General features: G+C 41.2%; 1 protein-coding gene across 1 annotated transcript; it reads right to left on the reverse strand.

Moving 5' to 3' along the window:
• Positions 1-545: 545 nt before the first annotated feature.
• igfbp2a (insulin-like growth factor binding protein 2a) lies at positions 546-15,081 on the reverse strand. Its single transcript, XM_034098273.1, has 4 exons — positions 14,589-15,081; positions 7,766-7,947; positions 4,124-4,264; positions 546-1,175 (listed from the first exon to the last, which is right to left on the reverse strand). Exons 1-4 carry the CDS (start codon positions 15,037-15,039, stop codon positions 1,011-1,013), a joined length of 939 nt encoding a protein of 312 aa, XP_033954164.1. The 5' UTR covers positions 15,040-15,081; the 3' UTR covers positions 546-1,010.
• Between the last annotated feature and the right edge of the window lie 5,184 nt (positions 15,082-20,265).

Below are 20,265 nucleotides of genomic sequence, written 5' to 3' on the forward strand. Positions count from 1 at the left end.
TGTCAGCAGTTTTGTCTTCAATGTGTGAATTGTTGAGTCAGTGTATTTTGCTATCTGTATGACCTTCATACTGCTTAAGACACATAGGTGATACTCCATGAGGGTGTTTCCATCAGCTGTCATGGCGATACTGGTTGCCATGATATAACTCATAGGGGTCTAGCAAACATGTTTTTTTAATCAAACCCAGAGGGTATGATTTATTTTGGCTTTATCATCAATAAATGTGATTTAAATTCTAATATCATGCGAATTCCCACTTGATTTTTCTCCTGCGGCATTTTCTAAATATGTTTGGGGTCCTAATGGCAAGTCTTCTTCAACACATCTTTATGTTACAACTCTTGCATTTAGAGTCAAATAGACGACAAAGCAGGTTTAATCACACTAAAGTCTAAAAAAGTGAGAAAATGCAGGTGAACAGACTACGAAATGTCTATGCAATATGTAGGAGTTTTTCTTTCCTTTACATAAATACAAATACTACTGCATCGAGTGTGCCAAATTCAAAGTGTGTTTACAAATCAAAACACACGCAGGCCCAATTTGAATTTATTACCTTTTTAATAGCATCATCTGTTAATAAGGTGTAACAGTAGTCTATAAGCTAGGACATGAAAACACACCTAAAAACACCAAACATGTTGAAGGCTCCTCGTTTTTCAACACATACAGTAAAAAAACACTGATAACAGAAAAATCTGAGCAATAATTAGTAAAGCGACCAACACTCTGAACATCTACGAGGAAAAGAGTCTTATCTCCCGTTACATCCTACTGAGCAAACTGGATTCTAAGACTTTTTTGATGGTTAATATTTCAAACGTCACTGTCCTCAAATGAACTACAGACACACACACACACACACACACACACACACACACACACACACACACACACACACACACACACACACACACACACACACACACACACACAAAGATAATAGCTTACTCAGATGTTTTTTGTTCCCAAGTACTTTACAGTTTTTTTTTTTGTTTCATGCCACATTATATCTGGGCCATGTCAGGGGTTTCCAGCTCCAGCTCCAGGTCTCTGAGGTACTGGCTGCAGTTGGGGTCTCCCCTCACAGTGGGGGCTGATGGGATAGTTCGGCCGGTGTGGGGGTTGACGCACCAGCACTCGCCCCTCTGACCGTGGAGGGACATCTTGCACTGAAACACAAAATGCTGTGTTTATTTCTGTGTGTTTTAGTTCCTTTTACATACTTGCAACCCTAAAAAAGCATATGAGGTGTATGTGCAGAAATATTGCATCAGGTTAACAGATAACAGATATATCTTTATATATCGCTCCCTCCACTGGCTTCCGGTAACTGCTAGAATTCACTTCAAGACACTGGTACTTGCGTACCATGCTGCGAATGGATCTGGCCCTTCCTACATCCAGGACATGGTTAAACCGTACACCCCAGCGCGTGCCCTTCGCTCTGCATCAACCAAACGACTCGCTGCACCCTCGCTGCGAGGGGGACCCAAGTTCCCATCAGCAAAAACACGTGGGTTTGCTATCCTGGCTCCAAGATGGTGGAATGAGCTCCCATTGACATCAGGACAGCAGAAAGCTCACACACCTTCCGGCGCAGACTGAAAACTCATCTCTTTCGACTCCACTTCGAGCGATAGAATGACTAACAAAGAACTGCTAACAGAGCACTTATATACTAATAAAGGACTGGCTTATCTAAAGCCAGTTGAGTAGCACTTGAAATGATTGGCTCTATGAAACCTGATGTACTTATATGATTCTGTTTTCTTCAAGGTTGTGTCTTCCTGGTCGAATGTACTTATTGTAAGTCGCTTTGGATAAAAGCGTCAGCTAAATGCAGTGTAATGTAATGTAATATATATACAGTTTAAATAGTTAAATCAGGGTGAAGATAATGTCTTAAAGAGCAACTTGCAGGGTTTTTTTTTTACTAGATTTATGCTTAACCTTGCCTGAGAATTACAATTAAAAAAGTTAATGCAGGATTTGATGTGTTTTACGAGACATAAGGGCAGGAATTCAGAGGGAAAGGAGCCGTTTTGAGCTCTGCTACTAAAAACTGCTTTTTTTAACGTCATACGCGTCAGATTACGTCACATGGGGGAGCAACTTTCTCGGACTCCTTCTCTGCCCAATCCGCAGTAGTAGTTTGTTGTTGGTTTGAGCGGTTGTGATTTAGTGAGCTGGTATTTTTTCGGTAATTTTACATTACATTTCACCATTTGTAATCATGGTGAGCTGGAGTTTGTGCAGGTTGCACAAACTCCAGCCTGTCAGGACATCGAGTCCACAGTTTCCCAAACAGGAAAAGGACCGGAGCTAGCTTTTGTTCCTGGGTGCGTTGTGCGAGGTGCATCCACCTCCCTGCAGCACATACTCTCCACAGCTGAGGCCTATCAAACAAAACGCTTATCAGGAAACCGTATTACATCTCTCTCCCCCCTTCACTGCTCTCTCTCTCCCCCGCCCTTTGCTCCTCTCTCTCTCCCCCCCTTCGCTCCTCTCTCTCTCTCTATTATTAGTTATAGCCCGATATATGATAGCTAACTTTACAATGTTGTGATGTGACCGGCGTTAGCTAACATACTGTATATTGGCTGCTCCTGGTCTCTTGGACGCATAGCAGGCTCATAATTATCAGGTTGTGGTCCGTCATATGCATACGAATATACATTTTCAACCTCTTCTGTGTCCAAACTAGCATTGTGAACCATGGTTATTCATACGTTAGACCGGCCGCTCTCCCTGATGTGACGTCACACGCGGGTGGTCTTTTTTTATGCGGAAGTAAAAATGTCTTACAAAAACGACGCCAGATGTCACTGTTGTGTATATTTATGTATCTTTTTTAAATCTAGTGTATAGGCCTACATCATTTTCCTACACATGTATTCACTGGGGTCTCTAACAAGTTGCTCTTTAAATTCCCTTCTACATAATCAAAATTAACACTATAATAATTTGTATGATTTACGGCCCGTCTACACTACAGCGTCGACAGCGTCGACAGCGTCGAAAGCTCCAATCTGCCCATTCACTTTCAATGGGGTGACGTCACGTAGCCGCGCTTTTTCGCCGAACTGAATTGTGGGTAGCAGAGCGGTCCGTCTCAGGCGTCTCCGGCGACAGAAGTTGAACAATGTTCAACTTCTGACGCCGGAGCCAGCGCCAGCCAATCAAATCCCGTTTCCCAAAATCTGACAGCTGAAGCCGTAGCCAATCAAACCGCGTCTAAGCTGGGAGAGATATCCCGCCGTTCATTTCTATATTTCAAAAAAAGTCGGAGGAGAAACTAACTATCGCCGTAGCGAATCACCCGGTTTTGTATGACCAGACCCTACCGGGTTACCCTCACCTACCGGGATACAAACCGGAGGAACCAGGCATGGAGGGAGGTGACAGAGACAGTGGGGGAAACTGGTAGGTTTTCGCCTGTTTGGGGAGTTTATATATATATTGCTCGCATAGAATCCCCGGGGGTTTTTGCTTTGTATGTCGGGGGCGGGAGATTCATGTGATTGGTTGTTGGCCGTGTTGCTTGAATAAAATCCCCAAGCTCCAGACACGCCCAGCTCCAAGCTATTTTTGAAGCTGTAGTGTGGACGCTCCGTTAATGTTTATTTTATTCGTAAATTACAACATATGTTTGCCTTAAAGGTGGGGTAGGTAAGTTTGAGAAACCGGCTCGAGATCGCTAAAATTTGAAAATACACAACCGGAGAAAATCTGCCACTTCCTCACAGAGCCCCTCCTCCAACACACACGAACGCGCACATGACCAATGAGGGCACGAGATAAGTTTGTGCCCCGATGGAAGGCTGACAGGCAGGTAGGTCATCCAATCCGTTTAGCCGTTTTTACAGTATTACGGCTTCTACAGATGACATTTTTTTATGGATTTTTTGTCAAAGCACTTAAGATATTCATTGCTATCTGGATGTTAAGAGCATTCCATGGAATATAACAAAAAGTGTATCTCGAGCCGGTTTCTGAAACGTACCTACCCCACCTTGAAGGGGTGGTAATGATGCTTTACCGACCTTTTTCTCCTCTAAATACTTCCATATTATCCCTCTCCGTTAACAACCCTCTTCCCCATATTAACTCGACTCACCTGTTTGAGGTTATACTGCCCCCTCTTGTCGCAGTTGGGGATGTGCAGGGCGTACAGGTCTTCCAGGGGCCCTCGGTTATCTCTGAAGGGCATCTTAGATATCCTCTCCAGGATCTGGTCCAGCTCCTGCTGACACTGAGTCTTGAAAAGAGCAAAAACAACAACACATGTCATGTTTACAGGCCCTTATTGCAGCATATGGGTGTGTTGAAGTCACAAGATTCTGTCGGTAAAAAATGTGGCAAAAAAAATCATGTTTATTTGTTTGAAAAATGCCTTCAAATTCGGCAAAACTCATAAAATTAATAAACACTAAGTTGTGTTTGCAAGGAATCGGCAATTTGGACAAGCTACATCAAATATCTTTTAAAAGGCACACACACATTGACACACACACACACATAATAAAGCTTAACGGCTTTCTGTAACGAGCAAATTAATCATGTGTTCTTGCCTGTAATGAGTAACAACTCTTGCCAGTGACCTCAGGTGTACCTCACATCTCCACAGAGCCAAATGTCTTGTTGAGACAGTTATACGTTTTCCGGTGCACTAATAACGTTTAAATGATTTTTATGGCATATGGAAAATACCACGATGCAGGTCCACTTGTTTCCCGAGGAGGTCAGTTCAGAATCTGACTTTTTATTAAAGGGCAGTGCATGGTGGGAGTTATGAATGGAAGGAAAATTTACTTTATGCCATGACTGTTTTTATCCCGTTCAAATATAATTTGGTCTTTACTGTTTTTTCCTTTTTGGGCATTGAAATTGCTCTTGAAATGACCTTCATATGGCAATAAAACACTTTGCACCATGCAAACAACTTCAGCTGCTGTACCACAGGGAGGCGACACTGAACTGCTCCACTTCCCTCAGTAAAATGAAGAGTTAATGTAGTGTCTTCCACACTAACAAGACTTAAGGAGATTTACTAGAGACACATTTAAAAAAAAGACTATAGCATATCTCATTGCATTGTGTCTTTTCTAATTTGAACACGTTCAAAAATAATGTAGGTGTATTCAGATTTCCTTTAAGTGTGGTTTTAAGACTTTTAAAGATTGGTTTAATGCAATTTGGAATACAATTTAAGCTCAAACAATCTGACCGCTCTCCAGATAGGCACGACATTAATGCAAGAGGCGTTATATATTTTTGAGATGAAACAATGCAACGTCAGAAAAAGCGATTCATAAAACCTACTTCCCACGTATATTTATTTTTTGATTAATATATTCACTGCGTTTAATTAACTTAATGTGCACCTACAGTATCATGCTATTTCAAGGCATATTTATGGGTCTCAGATATATAGGCCTACAAATGTATAAAAACATGTCTATGATGTGTTTTGCTCAAAATACAAACAGATCATGCGTTTTAGACATCCCTCACATCCCTCGATTCCAGGCCTGTTAGAGAAACGCGGATTTTGGGTCCTTAGCTTGAAAAAAAAGAGGATGCGGAGCTAATGCCTGATCAGAATTCTACCGGAGATAATGTTCAATTCTGCTGTGATAAAACGCCATCCTGTTCTAAACCACATCAAGGATTATTTCTGAAACAGTATGGAGCTCAAATGCTTTTCCTCTTTCGGGTTTATTATTTCCTGCTTTTTAAACACATGTGCTCTTCAGTACAGGTTAGCTCTGAGTGTTAGCGAGGCTTGCTAATGTAAACAAAGACGAGATTACGTCCAAAACACGTCAGGCATTGTTTCTGATTCTTTCACACACAGTGACGTCACGAGCTACCCACAATGCAACGCGCGCCATATATATATATAAATACGCCATTTTCCTGGAGGTGCAAATATAAACAGCTAGCTAACGTAGCCAGGCAGAGCGTACTAGTTTTTTTTTCTGAATTAACGACCGAAGAAATCGCTGCATGTCTTCGGATTACATCTCTGGACTTGAGGGGTGTGCTCTAGGTCGTTACCAGCGTAAACTAGAGCTGTGTGGGTTGTCGGATTGCCCTTACAGACTGCCTGCAGATGTACGGAAAAACGACCCTCGAAAGTGGCCTTTGTCGATTTTGGCTGCATCTACGTCTAATTTCTGGAAACACCAGGTGAATACCCCACTTGTCACAATAATATTATCATGCCATTGCATATATGTGGCATTTTAGAGTTGACTAGATATTGATTAATACAATACAATACAACTTTATTTATAAAGCACTTTAAACCTCCAGACCAAAGTGCTGTACAGGCAAATAGATAAAACACAGCTCAGCTCACACACCATAAAAACAAGTACAAGTAAAAACAAAAAACTATTTAAATGCAAAAAAGCAACACTCTAAAAGATGTTGAAACGCCAAATGTTAAAACGCTAAGGAGAAGAGGTGGGTTTTAAGAAGCGATTTAAAAGCAGGCAGTATGGAGGCCTGTCTGGTCTCCAGGGGCAGAGCGTTCCACAGTTTGGGAGCCGCTACAGAGAAGCAACGGTCCCCTCTGAGCTTTGACCTGGTTTTAGGCACCTTCAGGAGCAGTTGGTCCGCTGACCTGAGAGGGCGGTTCGGCGTGTAATGCTGTAGCAGCTCAGCAAGGTATGGTGGGGTCATGCCATTTAGGGATTTAAAAGTAAATAAAAGAATTTTAAAATGGATCCTAAAATAAATTGGCAGCCAGTGGAGAGAAGCTAAAACAGGGGAAATGTGGTCAAACTTCCGTGTGCCAGTTAAGAGCCTTGCTGCAGCATTTTGCACCCGCTGCAGTCGTGCGAGCGAGGACCCACTGACCCCCATGTAGAGAGAGTTACAGTAGTCCAGCCGGGTGGTGACAAAGGCATGGATTACTGTCTCAAACTGCTGTCTGGAGAGAAAAGGTTTTACTTTGGCTAGCTGCCTCAGGTGATAAAAGCTCGTTTTTACCACCGACTTAATCTGACTCTCAAGTTTGAGTTCACGGTCCATTTTAATACCAAGGTTCGTAACGGATTAAGGCAATAGACTATGATATTCTGCTTGCACCTCGCGTAAAATGGCGGATACCGGAAGTACGGTGTCGCCCTCGACCCAATACCGTATGTGTGTGTGAAAGAATAGCAACTTTCTGTGGGTCCACCATCCAAAATTACGTCATATCGGCAGCAAATCTGTATCTGCTCGTTGTACCCCCGTTTTTTAAAGATTTGGGTACGGAGGAAAAGAGAAAGGGTTTTATTTGATGACGCAGCGTGAGTTCCCCGACTCACCGGGGACACATATTTATGTATAAAAGACATACTTTAAGTCAAAGAGTGAAACCACCCTGTAACTTGTGCAGTGTGATCTAAATCAGATATTATACAAAAATGTATATCAAAAAGAAAAGAGTGCCACATTGGAAGGAGTGTGAAACATACAGTTGTGTGTGGTCTCTATTGAGGAAGTTTACTAGGAAGCGTATGTTATTTGGTTTTAGAAGACGGCAAGAAAAAAAAAAAAAAATAGTAAGAATTAATTGGGGAAGTAATGCTCGAATGGAAAAACTGACATGCGTCATCGGACTACAACAAGCAGACTTTGCAGCTGCAATAGAACACAGTCACAAATTAGTGCCGGATAGAATGCATTTCATTGAATTTAATAATTTAAGTGACTTTCACCCAACATTTCAATAGCTAAATCTGTCTAAAGTGATGTCCCTCACCTGTTTGGGCCGTGCAGGCTTCACCTCCTCCACCTTGTTGGTCTTCATCTTGGTCTTCATCTCCTGTCTGTGCTGGCGTACGGCGCTCTCTTTGGGCCCCAGCCAAGTGGTCTCTTTGCTGGGCTTCCTGATGGCCGGGACCTCACTCACACCCTGCTCAGGCAGCAGCTCCACAGCCTCACCTGCAGCGAGGAGACACAACAGGAATATTATAAAAAATCAATAGTAAGGAATATCATAAAAGTTGGCGATCATTTTTCTGTCTTTTGACCACAATTCTTCTAAAGATGATGTTGGGGGGGATAGGCTGTGAAGTGTGCAGAGCACTGTTAAAGTGCTCAGAAATGCATCAGCACAATCGATGAGTCATGACAATCCTTTTCTTTTCTCACAGAGCGAATCAACCACATGCAGCTCCATTAACAAGCCTGTGGGCTGAGAGAAGTTGGCCACTGTTTGTCACAGTCAGGTTTCCATGGTTGCTTTTTTTCCTAACTGGTGGTTTAATTTCATGAGCAGATGTGAAAAGTGGTGATAAATGGACACATTTATTAGGCATTGAAACTCTAAAACTTGTATTTTGAGGTCGTTGCTGGTACATCAAAAATTATGGCAGAAAAATGTTTTAGGGCTAAAGAAATTTTAGGGTAAAATGTTGTGTTGGGACAACCTAAAATACATGATTTCATAGTTTTAAATGACTTTTTGATTAAATTCAAGCTTTTTTTAAAGTGGTTCTGACCAAAAAGACACAGAAACTATAAGCAGCTTAAGTGTCCTGAATGCAACATGATTGTTCAAAGAACAAAGCCAGTACACATGATGCACAACAATAGAACATCCTCACTGTGCAACAATAACAAGGAATAACAATAACACAAGGAAAGGTAACAAGGAAGTAATATTTAAACATGAGGCAAACATCCCACTTCCCTTGACAAAGCAAATGCATTGCATGTGTTTTTCCTGTCCCTGAAAATACAAAACAGCAGAGTCTCTGTGGCCGGAGATTCCCCAGGCGGTTCTCATTCAGTATGACCGTCTCCTCTCTCCTTGGAGTCTTGTTAAACATCAACCCTGAAAAAAACCCCTCTCTTCAAACAGATGGAGCAAACAATGTGAGAGGCCATCAGGTCCAACCCAACATGTTGTTTCTGACAACAGAGCATACTTAGAGGTGGAGGGTTGACAGAGAGGGAGAAGAAAAAGGAGCGTCCTTCCAAAGCAGCGTATTTTAGAGAAAGAAATGTTACATGAACGCAACATTTCAGCTCTGTGTAGCTAGCAGTACAGGAAAGTGTTTGTTTTTACAGTTTTTCCAGTTCAGCATGTATTTCACCTATGCAGGGCTTTATCTGACACCCGAAGGAAAGAAGGGGAAATAAGCACAGACAGTGGAGAAGGTCAAACAGTGGGCCAGTAAGTGGATAGTTATGCAAGGGCCGGGCTGTAATGTGCAGACTCGTTGAAAGGCGTTTGCAAGACAGAGAGTGTGTGTTACCGGTGGAGGTGGACTGGAGAGGCATTCTCTGCACTCTGCAAGAGGTACATTTGACATCCGGTTATAGAATATGATTACAAAAGGCCTAAGAGAGAACGGGAGAAAGGAAATTCCAAACGAAGCAATAACAAGGTGCTGGCGCCTTTCGCCATCAGATAGATCTGGTGTTGTTGGACTTCAGCTCCCCTCATGACGCTCCACCGTGCTTTCTCTGGCTCTCCTTTGAAGTTTATTTCCCAAAGAAAGGGGCAAAAGTAAACTGAAATCAGGTGTGTGCTCTCGCTTGTGTGTGCAGATAAACACACGACACACTCATTGAAAATATTGGCGGATGGGGTGCCTTTTTAGTTTTGCTGTCTTACATAATCCCCACAGAATCCAAGTGCAACACCATCACTCCCTCTCCTCTAAGGAAACCGGAGATGAAAACTCACATAGACACACACACACACAACACAAAAAAAATCTCCATCTTGAATACACACACACACTAACACACAGGGTCAGGACCCCACTTTCAGGGGGCGGTAGGCCTCTGCAGACCGAACCGTTCCACAGCGGTGGGCTTGGGATCAGCAGTATCAACAGAGCAGCAGGCCTACTGTCCAGTCTACTGCTCGAGTTAATCCTCACACAATGGCCCGAGAGGCTTGCTTTCTATATCTGATCCATGTCGAATTCCAAGATGGCACGTGGCCAGAAGTGTCATGTCTGATTGTCCAGATTCTGGTCAACTGAGCAAATGGCAGACTTGGCCTCGGGTGGAGAATGGAAAGCATGGAAAGCATTCTCGCTCCATTATTTCCATAGAAACCAAATACAGACTTGTTCTTTTGTCAGATTTACAAATGGATGTCATGTCCTTCTTAATTCTCGCCATGTTGCTGAAGGGATGTTGACAGGTTAGCTAGTTGTGGAAAAACCCAAGGGAATTCATCAGAAAGTTAACATTTGGTAAACACTTGTGTGGCCTCCTTTACATTCACTTGAAAGCACACCAAAGTGAGAAGAATCACTTTCCAACTCCGACTTTCTGATTAAAGACTTTCTTTATGTCTTTATTGAATACTTGACGAAGTTTGTATGACTTTTACTGTCTAAAATGAGCTTACCTGAGATCACCTGTGACGATGCCTGTGTATCAAGGAGTCTAACTGCATACAAATCGATTAGTAAAGCGCCAAACTGACTCTGGAACAGAAGGAATAGTATTCCCCCCAAAACAAACCATCCCTCTTAATTTGGGAAGGAGGAACTCTGTTTCTCAAAAGGTCTTTTAATGCAGCTCGGACGTGTGAATGTGGATGAAAGGCACAACAAAGAGTAGCTGCAGTCCATCATCCATAGCAAGGCCTGGAAACATAAATTCAGCAAAGTGCAGATATGTTTACCTTCCAGGCTTTCTGGCCCGCAACAGACATCTAAAAGCAGGCTTTGGACAGGCTCTGGCACGTACGTACACAGCGCGGCATCCAAGGCCATCTCGCTCTCTACCGGCACCGCTGGGTGAACTCGAGGGCGATTGTACGGGCCCTCAACTAGGACATGAACTGAGGCAAGCTGGAACACATCGAGATTGTACAGAATCAAATGCAGATGCCACTGACAGTCAACCACGGAAGGTGAGATATGTGAGTAGACGGAAAACACTAAAAGTCATGGGGTTGGTTTTGGATAACATCAGCGTGGAGAGGATTTCACTGAAGTTAAAAGAGAAGAAGAAACAGATCAGGGCCCAACAGTTCCACTCCGTCCACTGTCAGTAATGGTATTGTCTTGAATCGCTCTTGACCCAAAAGGGTTAGTGGGAAGTTATTCTGGATCTCAATAGGCACGAGGAGATTCTTGGCACGGGTACAAGTGATGTCGACGCCTCGGGAAGATGGCGCAAATGCCCCTGTTTGTAGAGAAGCCTGGCATGAGGGGGGGGATTATCTCGAAGCTATTTCAGTCCTGCGGGCTCCGTTTGGATGCCCCCGCAGGTACACATGAATGCCCCCTGTCAGCTAACAATGTTACATCAGTCGCCAGGTGGCACAGGAGTTTTCCACTTTTCTATCCACCCCATTTTTCTCTTCATAACAGATTGTATAACACTATTGATACAAGAACTGATTCTGGTTAAGTTAGGGTCAAATAACCAATTATAGCAACAAAGTATGGCTTTTGTTTAGGCTTTTTAATCAACTGGTTCCCTATAGAGGTCAAATATAATACGTTCCAAGTCAAAACAACTGAACGCCCATCAAGTACGATTAAAGGGACCTTTATTTGGGTCTAGGTTTCTATGGGAACAGAATATCAGGTGATGCTGCGCATAAACAGAGAGGGAAAGTCGTGGGTGTTCGTTTGGAAGGTTTTGGAGTCGTTTTGTTATTAGTAAAAGTCTGATATTGAAATGAAAATAAACGTAGTTATATTATTCAAATCCATCCAAGTTTACCATGAAATATTAAGTTGCTTGGAGAAGAAAATGCTTGTACAGTGAGCAAACGTCTCATAGAGATAATGGAACCAAGCTCAGATTGGGAAATATTTCAACATGCCTTCATCTGGTTTTAACACATGTGGATTGCTTTGGTAGGAAGCCTTAGAGATAAACACAAATCTATTTGAAGACGCACTTTATTTAATGTTAAGTTAAAACTTACAAAACAAGCGTTTTTATTTTCTCTAAATCTCTGTGTGATTGCCTGCAGTGTAACACATGCAGGCAATCACTCGTGCAGCACACACACACAGATCAGAGATGCTGAAGGCCTTAAGGGGGGGATTAGAGTGCACAGGATTTGGTTTTGGTCTTATTCAACCCAACCAAGTGCAATTTTGTATTTGCACTTCAGACGTTCTGGAGGGTCCACATGTCTGCGTGCTCACATCCAATTTGAAGTCTGAGCACCACAGGAACATCGCGTGATTTGTTGAATTCAGTGCCTTTTCTCTGAGCAGTGGTTGCATTTTCAATTTATTTCATATCTGGGATCAAATCTTGTAGGTATATCAGTGTTTTAGTAGCTATGCAGACAAGAAAGCAACAGCTATATTAGATTGTAATGGAAGTGTTAATCATTAGCCTCAACAAAACAACAACAAAAGCTGAATTTGTATCTTTTTAAAATGTATAATCTCCTAGTCACTCATCTTAATGTCCCTCCTCTGACTGATTTCCACATCTCTTATGTTCCCTATCTTACCTATTATAATGATTCCAGGTTGGGGAGAATATTGTCTCTGACCTTTGACCTCTATAGTGGTTTGCAGTGCTGGGGTTTACAGAGATTGTAAATGGATACCCGTTGGCATAAAACAAGCACTAAACCAGGATGCCATGTCTGCAGTGGCCTATTAGTATCCACATAATGCAGCTGCAATACTTTGATTAAATACAACCACTTAATTGTTGTATAATCAGCCCGTTTTCTGAGATTAATGCCAGTGGATTTTAGCCAGAACGTTCCAGTTTGCTCTAAAAATCCCCCGGCTTCTCCCTTGAGCTGAATTTGATGATAGATTTCATTACTTCCTCTTTTTGCTGTGTGTCCGAGAAGAATTTATGACAGGAAATCAAGTCTGTGTATAGTCTGAAACGGGGCCAAAGTAAAAGCAGGAGACTGACAGTAAACATCCATAACACCAAGAGTATTATTTTATATCACATAACATCTAATGGCGTAAGAATCTCATTCTGCGTTATGACCTCTAGGAGAAAGACCGTTCTGTGAGTCTTCTCTGATAGATTTGTGTGTCTTTGTGGTCATTTTGTGTGTCTTTGTATTCAGTTAAATCTTTCTGTAGACTTGTTATGTTGCTATGGATTATATTGAGTCTCTTCCTTGTTGGTATGTGCTCTCGGTGACATATTGTGAGGTGAAGGCCAACACACTGGAAGAAGAAAGTCCTGTGCTATCTTCTGATACAAAAACATTACTCTCTTATCTTTTGCCCTTGAGAAGTCGCTATACACTTTGACCATGCACTGTGACACAGAAATGACTCTCGCATCCACAGCAAGGCTTTAATCCATAATTCAGAGAACATTTGGAAGCTTTTACCGGTAATAACCACAGTTTGACACAAACTGTAGAAGAAAACAAATTGCCTTCTTGCTTCCTTGACATGCTTTGTCCATGCATTTTATTCTCTTCTTTTGCTCTTATGTAACTTCAAAACCCTTGTGAACCTTGCTGAAGAAGGTTGAATGGATGTGGGATTAAGTCCGGATGGTGGCTGATTATCAAACCACAAATGTGGCGTGGAGCATTGTTGACCTTTTTAAAGAGTGCTACAGAGTTCTGACCCAAAACAGGGTTATTCTGAACGCCATCTAGTGTCTCTATACGTTCCAGGAGTTCAGTGCCAAAGCAAACATGTGTCAGTCTGGAGGTAAACTCTGACAAAGCACGGATTAGGAAATGAGTAGAAATCACACTGCCGCTGGCTCCACTGGACACTCATTGACTGTGTGCAGCTTTTTATGAAATCATCCAATTAAATGAGGCCGTTTAGTTTTCTTCTTCACTGCGACCTGTTCTTGTTTAAACACAAACCACATGCTGGCTGCAGGCCGCACAGATCTTCATTGTGATCATCCTGCACATTCACCTTAGATCATTTCCCAGGTAGACAGCCCATAATATAGTTACTTTAAACACCAGTTTATTGCTATTCCTGGTCAAAGCCTAAAGTCCACTTTTCCAATCAATACAGCATTCCTCCTGCTGTCTCCCTCTCCACTCCCCTTTGGAAATGTCAACATCAATACTATGATGTGTTCTGTGTCTATCCAACTCATTCTAAGAACTATGCATGCCACTACCTTGTTTTCTGTTACAGTGCTTTAAAGGCTGATTTGTTCGACGCTGGGAAAGACTGGAGGGCCAGCTGTTCGGAGCATAGTGCATGCACACCAGGAGGATCCTCAACACGATAAACATGTATGCAACATTAACAGGAGTGTAATAAAACTGCAACAAGCATAAAATGAACCATATCTGCAGTAGAAGTTAGAAAATACAGCAATAACATAAATGATTATGCAACATAATAAAGTGCTCCACCCACAGATGTGTTGTAAGTGTATAAATCCTGAGTACAAATGGTTTAAATTATTAAACAATGCATGTTAAAAGGATGCATTGCAGACATTAAAGCAAACTATATGTAAAACCATAAAATATATCTTAAAGATATCATGCTAATGGTCACACAGATTGAAGCTTCATGACAATGCAACATTTCTACGCTATTCTTCAGGCTGCAGTCTAGACAGTGTCATTAAAAATTGATGGGAGAAAAAGAACAGGCTCCAGTAAACTGACTGACCGCTGGTCTGCTCCCGCTGCTCCTGGCTCTGAGTGGCGGTCTCGGGGTCCACTTTGCGCCGGCACTGGCCCTGGCCCTGCACCAGTTGCTCCAAAGGAACCTCCGAGTCGGGCGTCGGGTAGCACCGCAGACCGGTGGCGCACCTCGGAGTGTACACGCCGCACATCTCGGTATCTTGCTGGGCGCACACGGGGCAACACCCGCAGCCCGGTTCGCGCACTATCTCCGCGCAAGTCTCGTTGAGCCTCGGGCACAGAGCCTGGCGCTCCGCGGTGCAGCCCGGGCAGCGGAACACCATCTCGGCCAGGGAAGCACCGGCGAGAGACGCGGAGAGGATCAGCAAGCTGCAGCCCGCGTACGACAGCATTGTTAAAGGCATGAGGGTTTGGGTCATTATCATGGGGCGATGGAAGGCAATCCCAAGTGAAAAAAAAGGGGAAGAAATGTGCATGCGAACAGGTGAAGCCCGGGGCTGCGAGGCTGCTGGGTCCTACAAATTCCCTGGTTTGCTCTAGGGGCCACATATGGGTGTTAATCTGGGAGCATCGGAAGACGTTTGTTTCAAATGTTATAGTTTGGCTGGCATTTTTGCACAAGTATATTTTCTTATGTTATACTAGAATTGTCTAAAATGGCTCAGAATGAGAGCATTAGTCATGTTTGTTAAAGATAATTGATACAATTATTGAGAATACAGCTGCATGATTAGATGAAATTACTGTTAATTTCTTTTTACAACTTCCTCTAATAGGGATACAGTGACAAATCAAATATTGAGGATGGAAACACATGTTTATAAAGAGAAATATACCTATATAAATTAATATATCAATGAGGTTCACAACAACATGCTTTATATTTACTCTCTTGGGTCCTCTTTAGCTGACCCCTGACCTCTTTGTGGCAATAACAAAGTGATTCAAAGGCAATTATCAATACAACAGTTTGGCAGAAGTAACTTGAGCTGGTGCTCCAGTTTCAAAAGCAAGGCAATAAATCACAGCTCTGGCAGTAAGACTCTGCATCACTTTACATAATACTGTGCCGGTTTGTTTCAATCAGCACCGTCTGCCCAAAACTCCCAGAATGCATAAATAAATAAAGAAACAAACAAACAAAAGTGCTATGTGCCATGCATTCCTCACGTGGAAAGACCTCCCCGCCACCCACCCAATGTCCATTGACACTCAATTAAAAGTTGCCAGCTGCAAGCAAAACGTACATGCCTGTGTACAGTAATGCCAGTGTGCACGTATTCAGAAGTGTTTCCTATCGATCAGCGAGGGCCAAGCCTTGAGGTGTCGTGTCTGCCCACGGAACAGGCCCCTATTAACCCTGTCCAGCGCGGTTCACTAATCGCTGTTTATCCAAGAGCCCAGAAATAGAAGTGTAACCTTACTCCAACTAAATTCAGATTATTTAGTTTTGTGGGTGCCCCCTGATTTGATGCTATTTGGCCCTGTTCACAATTGGGCATCCTGAGGGAGAAAGGGCACATTTGAAGCTGTCTAATATCTCAGGGGTGGGAGTCAGGAGGACGCCCAGAAGACTGTTTGCTCATAGAACCTCATATGTCACTTTATGAAACCATGGCTGGAAAAGCAGCAGGATAGCGACTAGCTAATAGGCCGAATGGGCCGCAGTATCTGCCCATGTGTGCAAAGTAATCCCCACCAAGGTCAGTTACTTAAATTCCTCCCTGTGGAACTGCTAAGCAAACACAAACTCTGGATAAACTCTACATTGATAGAGGAGGGTATGGGATTACAGATGGGCTGAGGACACATACACATGTGCCTCAATGGGTACACAGAGACTGGTTTGTATGGCAGTTGTCATCTCCTAGTGAGTCCCAAAGTTCTGTCCAGCCTTTCAGCCATTTCAGCACATAAATGAAGCTCATGTGATGAGTTATAGTTGGTGATTAAGACATTATTAAACACTTAACATGTGTTAACAACTGAAGTGACGTATAAATAATCTATTAGTTGCTAAAAAAGTAGGGTACAGCTGTTATTTCTTTAGTTTATCAATCCTTTTAAAAGCTTGTTCGTGATGTATGACATGTTTCCAAAAGAAATGTCTGGTAAACAAAAGATAAATCGTATTGTTTAATACAAACTTTAGCATGATGTCTTTAATTGAGTACACCCCTAATAAAAGGGAGTTGTTAATATAAAGTGTGTTCATATTACAAGCCATATACAGCATGAATGTATATATATATATATATATAAGTTTTTCAAAATTCACCATGTTGAAAAACGTCTGCCAACACAAATAACTCCTCAGAATAGGCCAAATATAGAATCCTGATGATGTGGTGACATACATTACGAGGCAAGATAACATTACTGTAAGTGCAGCCTTTACATGTTCATAATGTAACTTGTGTCTGCCTGTGCTTCGAGGGAATTACAATTACATTACATCTGACTTTAAGTGTTATTTTGACAATCTGCGATAAAAATCCAGCATTGATTCATCCTTAGACGTTCTCTAAAACATATTCTACCTTATGTAATAAAGCTTAAGCAAATAATTTCACAACTGTCTCTAAGTCTAAAATGCATATTCCAAAACAAACACCGTTAGGTTTAGTTTTACTTAATGTTGGCTCTTATCAACTGAAACAGGCCCCATTTGTCAGCCTCTGATAATGAATGAGGGCGCTGTGTAGTGTTTGGCTTTGATTACACTTAATTAAGGCTCCCTTTGCTTGGACTACTGATGAGATAAGTACAGGCAATGAGTACGGGGGTTGGGAAAGTAATTCATCATCTGATTAGTGGGAACCCAAGAAATGAAGTCACGCTTACATAAACTAAACAGCTGGTTATGTGTTTATATGCTACATTTAAATGTTCCTTGTCAGACAAGAACTTGAAAGATAAGTAAACAAATGAAATCATAACACAAATGAATCTTATCAGACAAAGGAATTATGAATTTGGCAATAAACCAAGTAAACTACTTGCCTATCAATTAAAGAAGCAGCAAGCAGAAAGGGCTATAAAGGCACTTCGTCTGAAAGACAACACGATAACCTACCACCCAAAACAGATTATTTATGAATTTTATTTTATTTTATTTTTATTATACAAATCTCAATCTGAGTACTCACAAGATGAACTGGACAAGTATCTCCACTAACATGCATGTGCCTACATTATCTGATTTAGATCAAGAGTATCTAAACTCATCAATTACAGAAGTAGAAGTTTTGGCTGCAATTAAATCTATGCCTATAAATAAAAGCCCAGGGCCAGGTGGCTTCTCGGCAGAATTTTATAAAGAGTTTTGGACTGAACTTCAACCTATATTTATGTCAATGGTTAACAACTTCTCTCACTACAGAACACTTCTTCAATCAATGAATCTTGCATATATTACTGTACTACATAAAGATGGGAAAGACCCCTTGAATTGTTCTTCATTTAGGCCTATAAGCCTCTTGGATCATGATTATAAGATTATCACCAAATTATTAGCAAAACGACTGGAAAGGTTTTTACCTAAACTAATAAGTCCTGATCAAACAGGTGTTGTCAAGGGCAGATATTCTTCTGATAATATAAGGAGACTTTTGAATGTTATAAACCATTTGGACACCTGTCAGAAGCCATCTCTGCTTCTTTCTTTAGATGCAGAGAAGGCTTTTGACAGGGTTGAGTGGAATTTTCTTTTTGCTATCTTGAACAGATTAAATATCGGCTCTCGGTTCATAGAGTGGGTCAAATCAATTTATAAAAATCCTAAAGCAGCGGTTATCACTAACTGCAGTTCCTCAGATTTTGTTTCCACTAACAAGGGGGACAAGACGGGGATGTCCTCTGTCACCTTTGCTTTTGGCAGTTGTAATTGAACCACTGGCGTCATGTGTGCGAGACAACATAAGTATTAAAGGAGTGAAGATTAACAATGAACACAACATTTCTCTGTATGCTGACGATATCATTCTTTACTTAACAGACCCAGAACATTCAGTACCACATCTGCACGACACGATAGAGCAATTTGGAAGATACTCAGGATGTAAAATTAATTTGAAGAAATCTAATGCTTGTTTCTACTTTAGTCTCAGCCAGGATGCTTATCAGTTCTATTTTATACAAGTTGTCTGTATTGTATCACTTCAGCTTTGTTAAATGTATCAAGTATTTCTATATGACGCCAACAGCAAATTTGGAAAAGTCTTGTTCTTTTAATTTGTCACCAGGTGGCTTTAAATACTTACAATCCGCTCATTGACAAAATCAAACAGGATTGATCTAAATGGTCCACATTACCAATATCACTGCTAGGAAGAATCAATGTTATAGAAATGAATATTCTACTGAGATCTAATTTTCTTTTTCAAATGTTACCATGTTATTTATCTGCTGACTATTTTAAATCTCTCAATAGACACATCTCAAAATGTATCTGGTGTAATAAAAAACCAAGAATCAAGTTACTTACTCTTATGAAACCAGAAACTATGGGGGGACTTGGTCTTCCTAACTTTCAACACTACTTCTGGTCGGCTCAATTAAGAAATGTACTATCTTGGTCTCTGGGAAGAAAGGATTCACTATGGGTTCAGATAGAAGCCAATATCGTTGACCCGTTGCCAGTGGAAACTCTTATATTTGTTAAAGACTTCAATAAGGTGAAAAATATGGCCAAATGTTTTACAGTGGTCAATACACTTTTAGCCTGGAGGGAGGGATGTTAACTCTGGTATTTCAATTGTTTCTCCTATTTTAAACAATCCTGATCTTAGCAAATATTTGTTGTCAATCAATATAAACAAATGGACGAAATCAGGTATAAAGCAATTGAAACATTTGTTTCACAAAGATATAACATTGAAATCATTTAATAATTTAAGAGCAGAATATGACATTTCAAATAAGGATTTTTTCAGATACCTGCAAATTAGGAACGTGATCCAATCAATTATTAAAAGCAATACATTGAGATCGGGATTGTTGGAAGAGGAGGAGACATTGATGTCATCGAGCACGATCAAAGGTAAAATTAGAGAATTTAATGCAGTTTTTTCTAAAAGAGCTCAGTTATCCTTTCTAACTTTAAAACAGATCTGGGAAAAGGACTTGGGGATACAGATAGATGAAACTACTTGGCTGAATATCTGTGAAAGAACACATTTTCCATTCACAAGCAATAAAATCAAAGAAGCAAATTTGAATTTCTCAACAAATTTGACCTCACACCCATAAAGATGCATAACATTTCCAAAGAAAAATGTTCGAGATGTAAAGTAAAAGAAGGAACATTTATGCATCTGTTTTGGGACTGTGGTCTCTTGAAACATTTCTGTGATTCGATTCATGCTCTCACAAAAGCCGTTTTAGGTATCGAAATGAGCCTAAATCCATGTTTTTTCCCGTTAAATGACATGCCAAACTTTAAACTGAACCCCAAACATTACAGAATACTAATCACAATAACATATTTTGCCAAGAAATGTATACTTTTACTCTGGAAGAATGAACGTCCTCCAACATTGAAACTTTTCATTGATCAGATAACACATTTTTTACCTCTGGAGAAAATGACATTGGAAAAATATAACCGTGGACATATTTTTCCAGCTCTGTGGTTGCCATTGCTTTCTTATTTGGAAAATATATCTGAGATATGACCAGTGATGGAATGGTGTATTCTGTGG

Source organism: Pseudochaenichthys georgianus, chromosome 2 (genome assembly GCF_902827115.2).
Source record: "Pseudochaenichthys georgianus chromosome 2, fPseGeo1.2, whole genome shotgun sequence".
Classification (NCBI taxonomy): Eukaryota; Metazoa; Chordata; class Actinopteri; order Perciformes; family Channichthyidae; genus Pseudochaenichthys; species Pseudochaenichthys georgianus.

What these genes read in the sequence shown, in the direction of transcription:
- igfbp2a (XM_034098273.1), bottom strand. Translation starts at nt 15,039, where the DNA reads ATGCACATTTCTTCCCCTTTTTTTTCACTTGGGATTGCCTTCCATCGC. An exon ending in GCAGCGGGAGCAGACCAGCG is followed by an intron (nt 7,948 to 14,588) that starts GTCAGTCAGTTT and finishes TCCTCGCTGCAG; the next exon opens with GTGAGGCTGTGGAGCTGCTG. An exon ending in AGCCTGCACGGCCCAAACAG is followed by an intron (nt 4,265 to 7,765) that starts GTGAGGGACATC and finishes GCTCTTTTCAAG; the next exon opens with ACTCAGTGTCAGCAGGAGCT.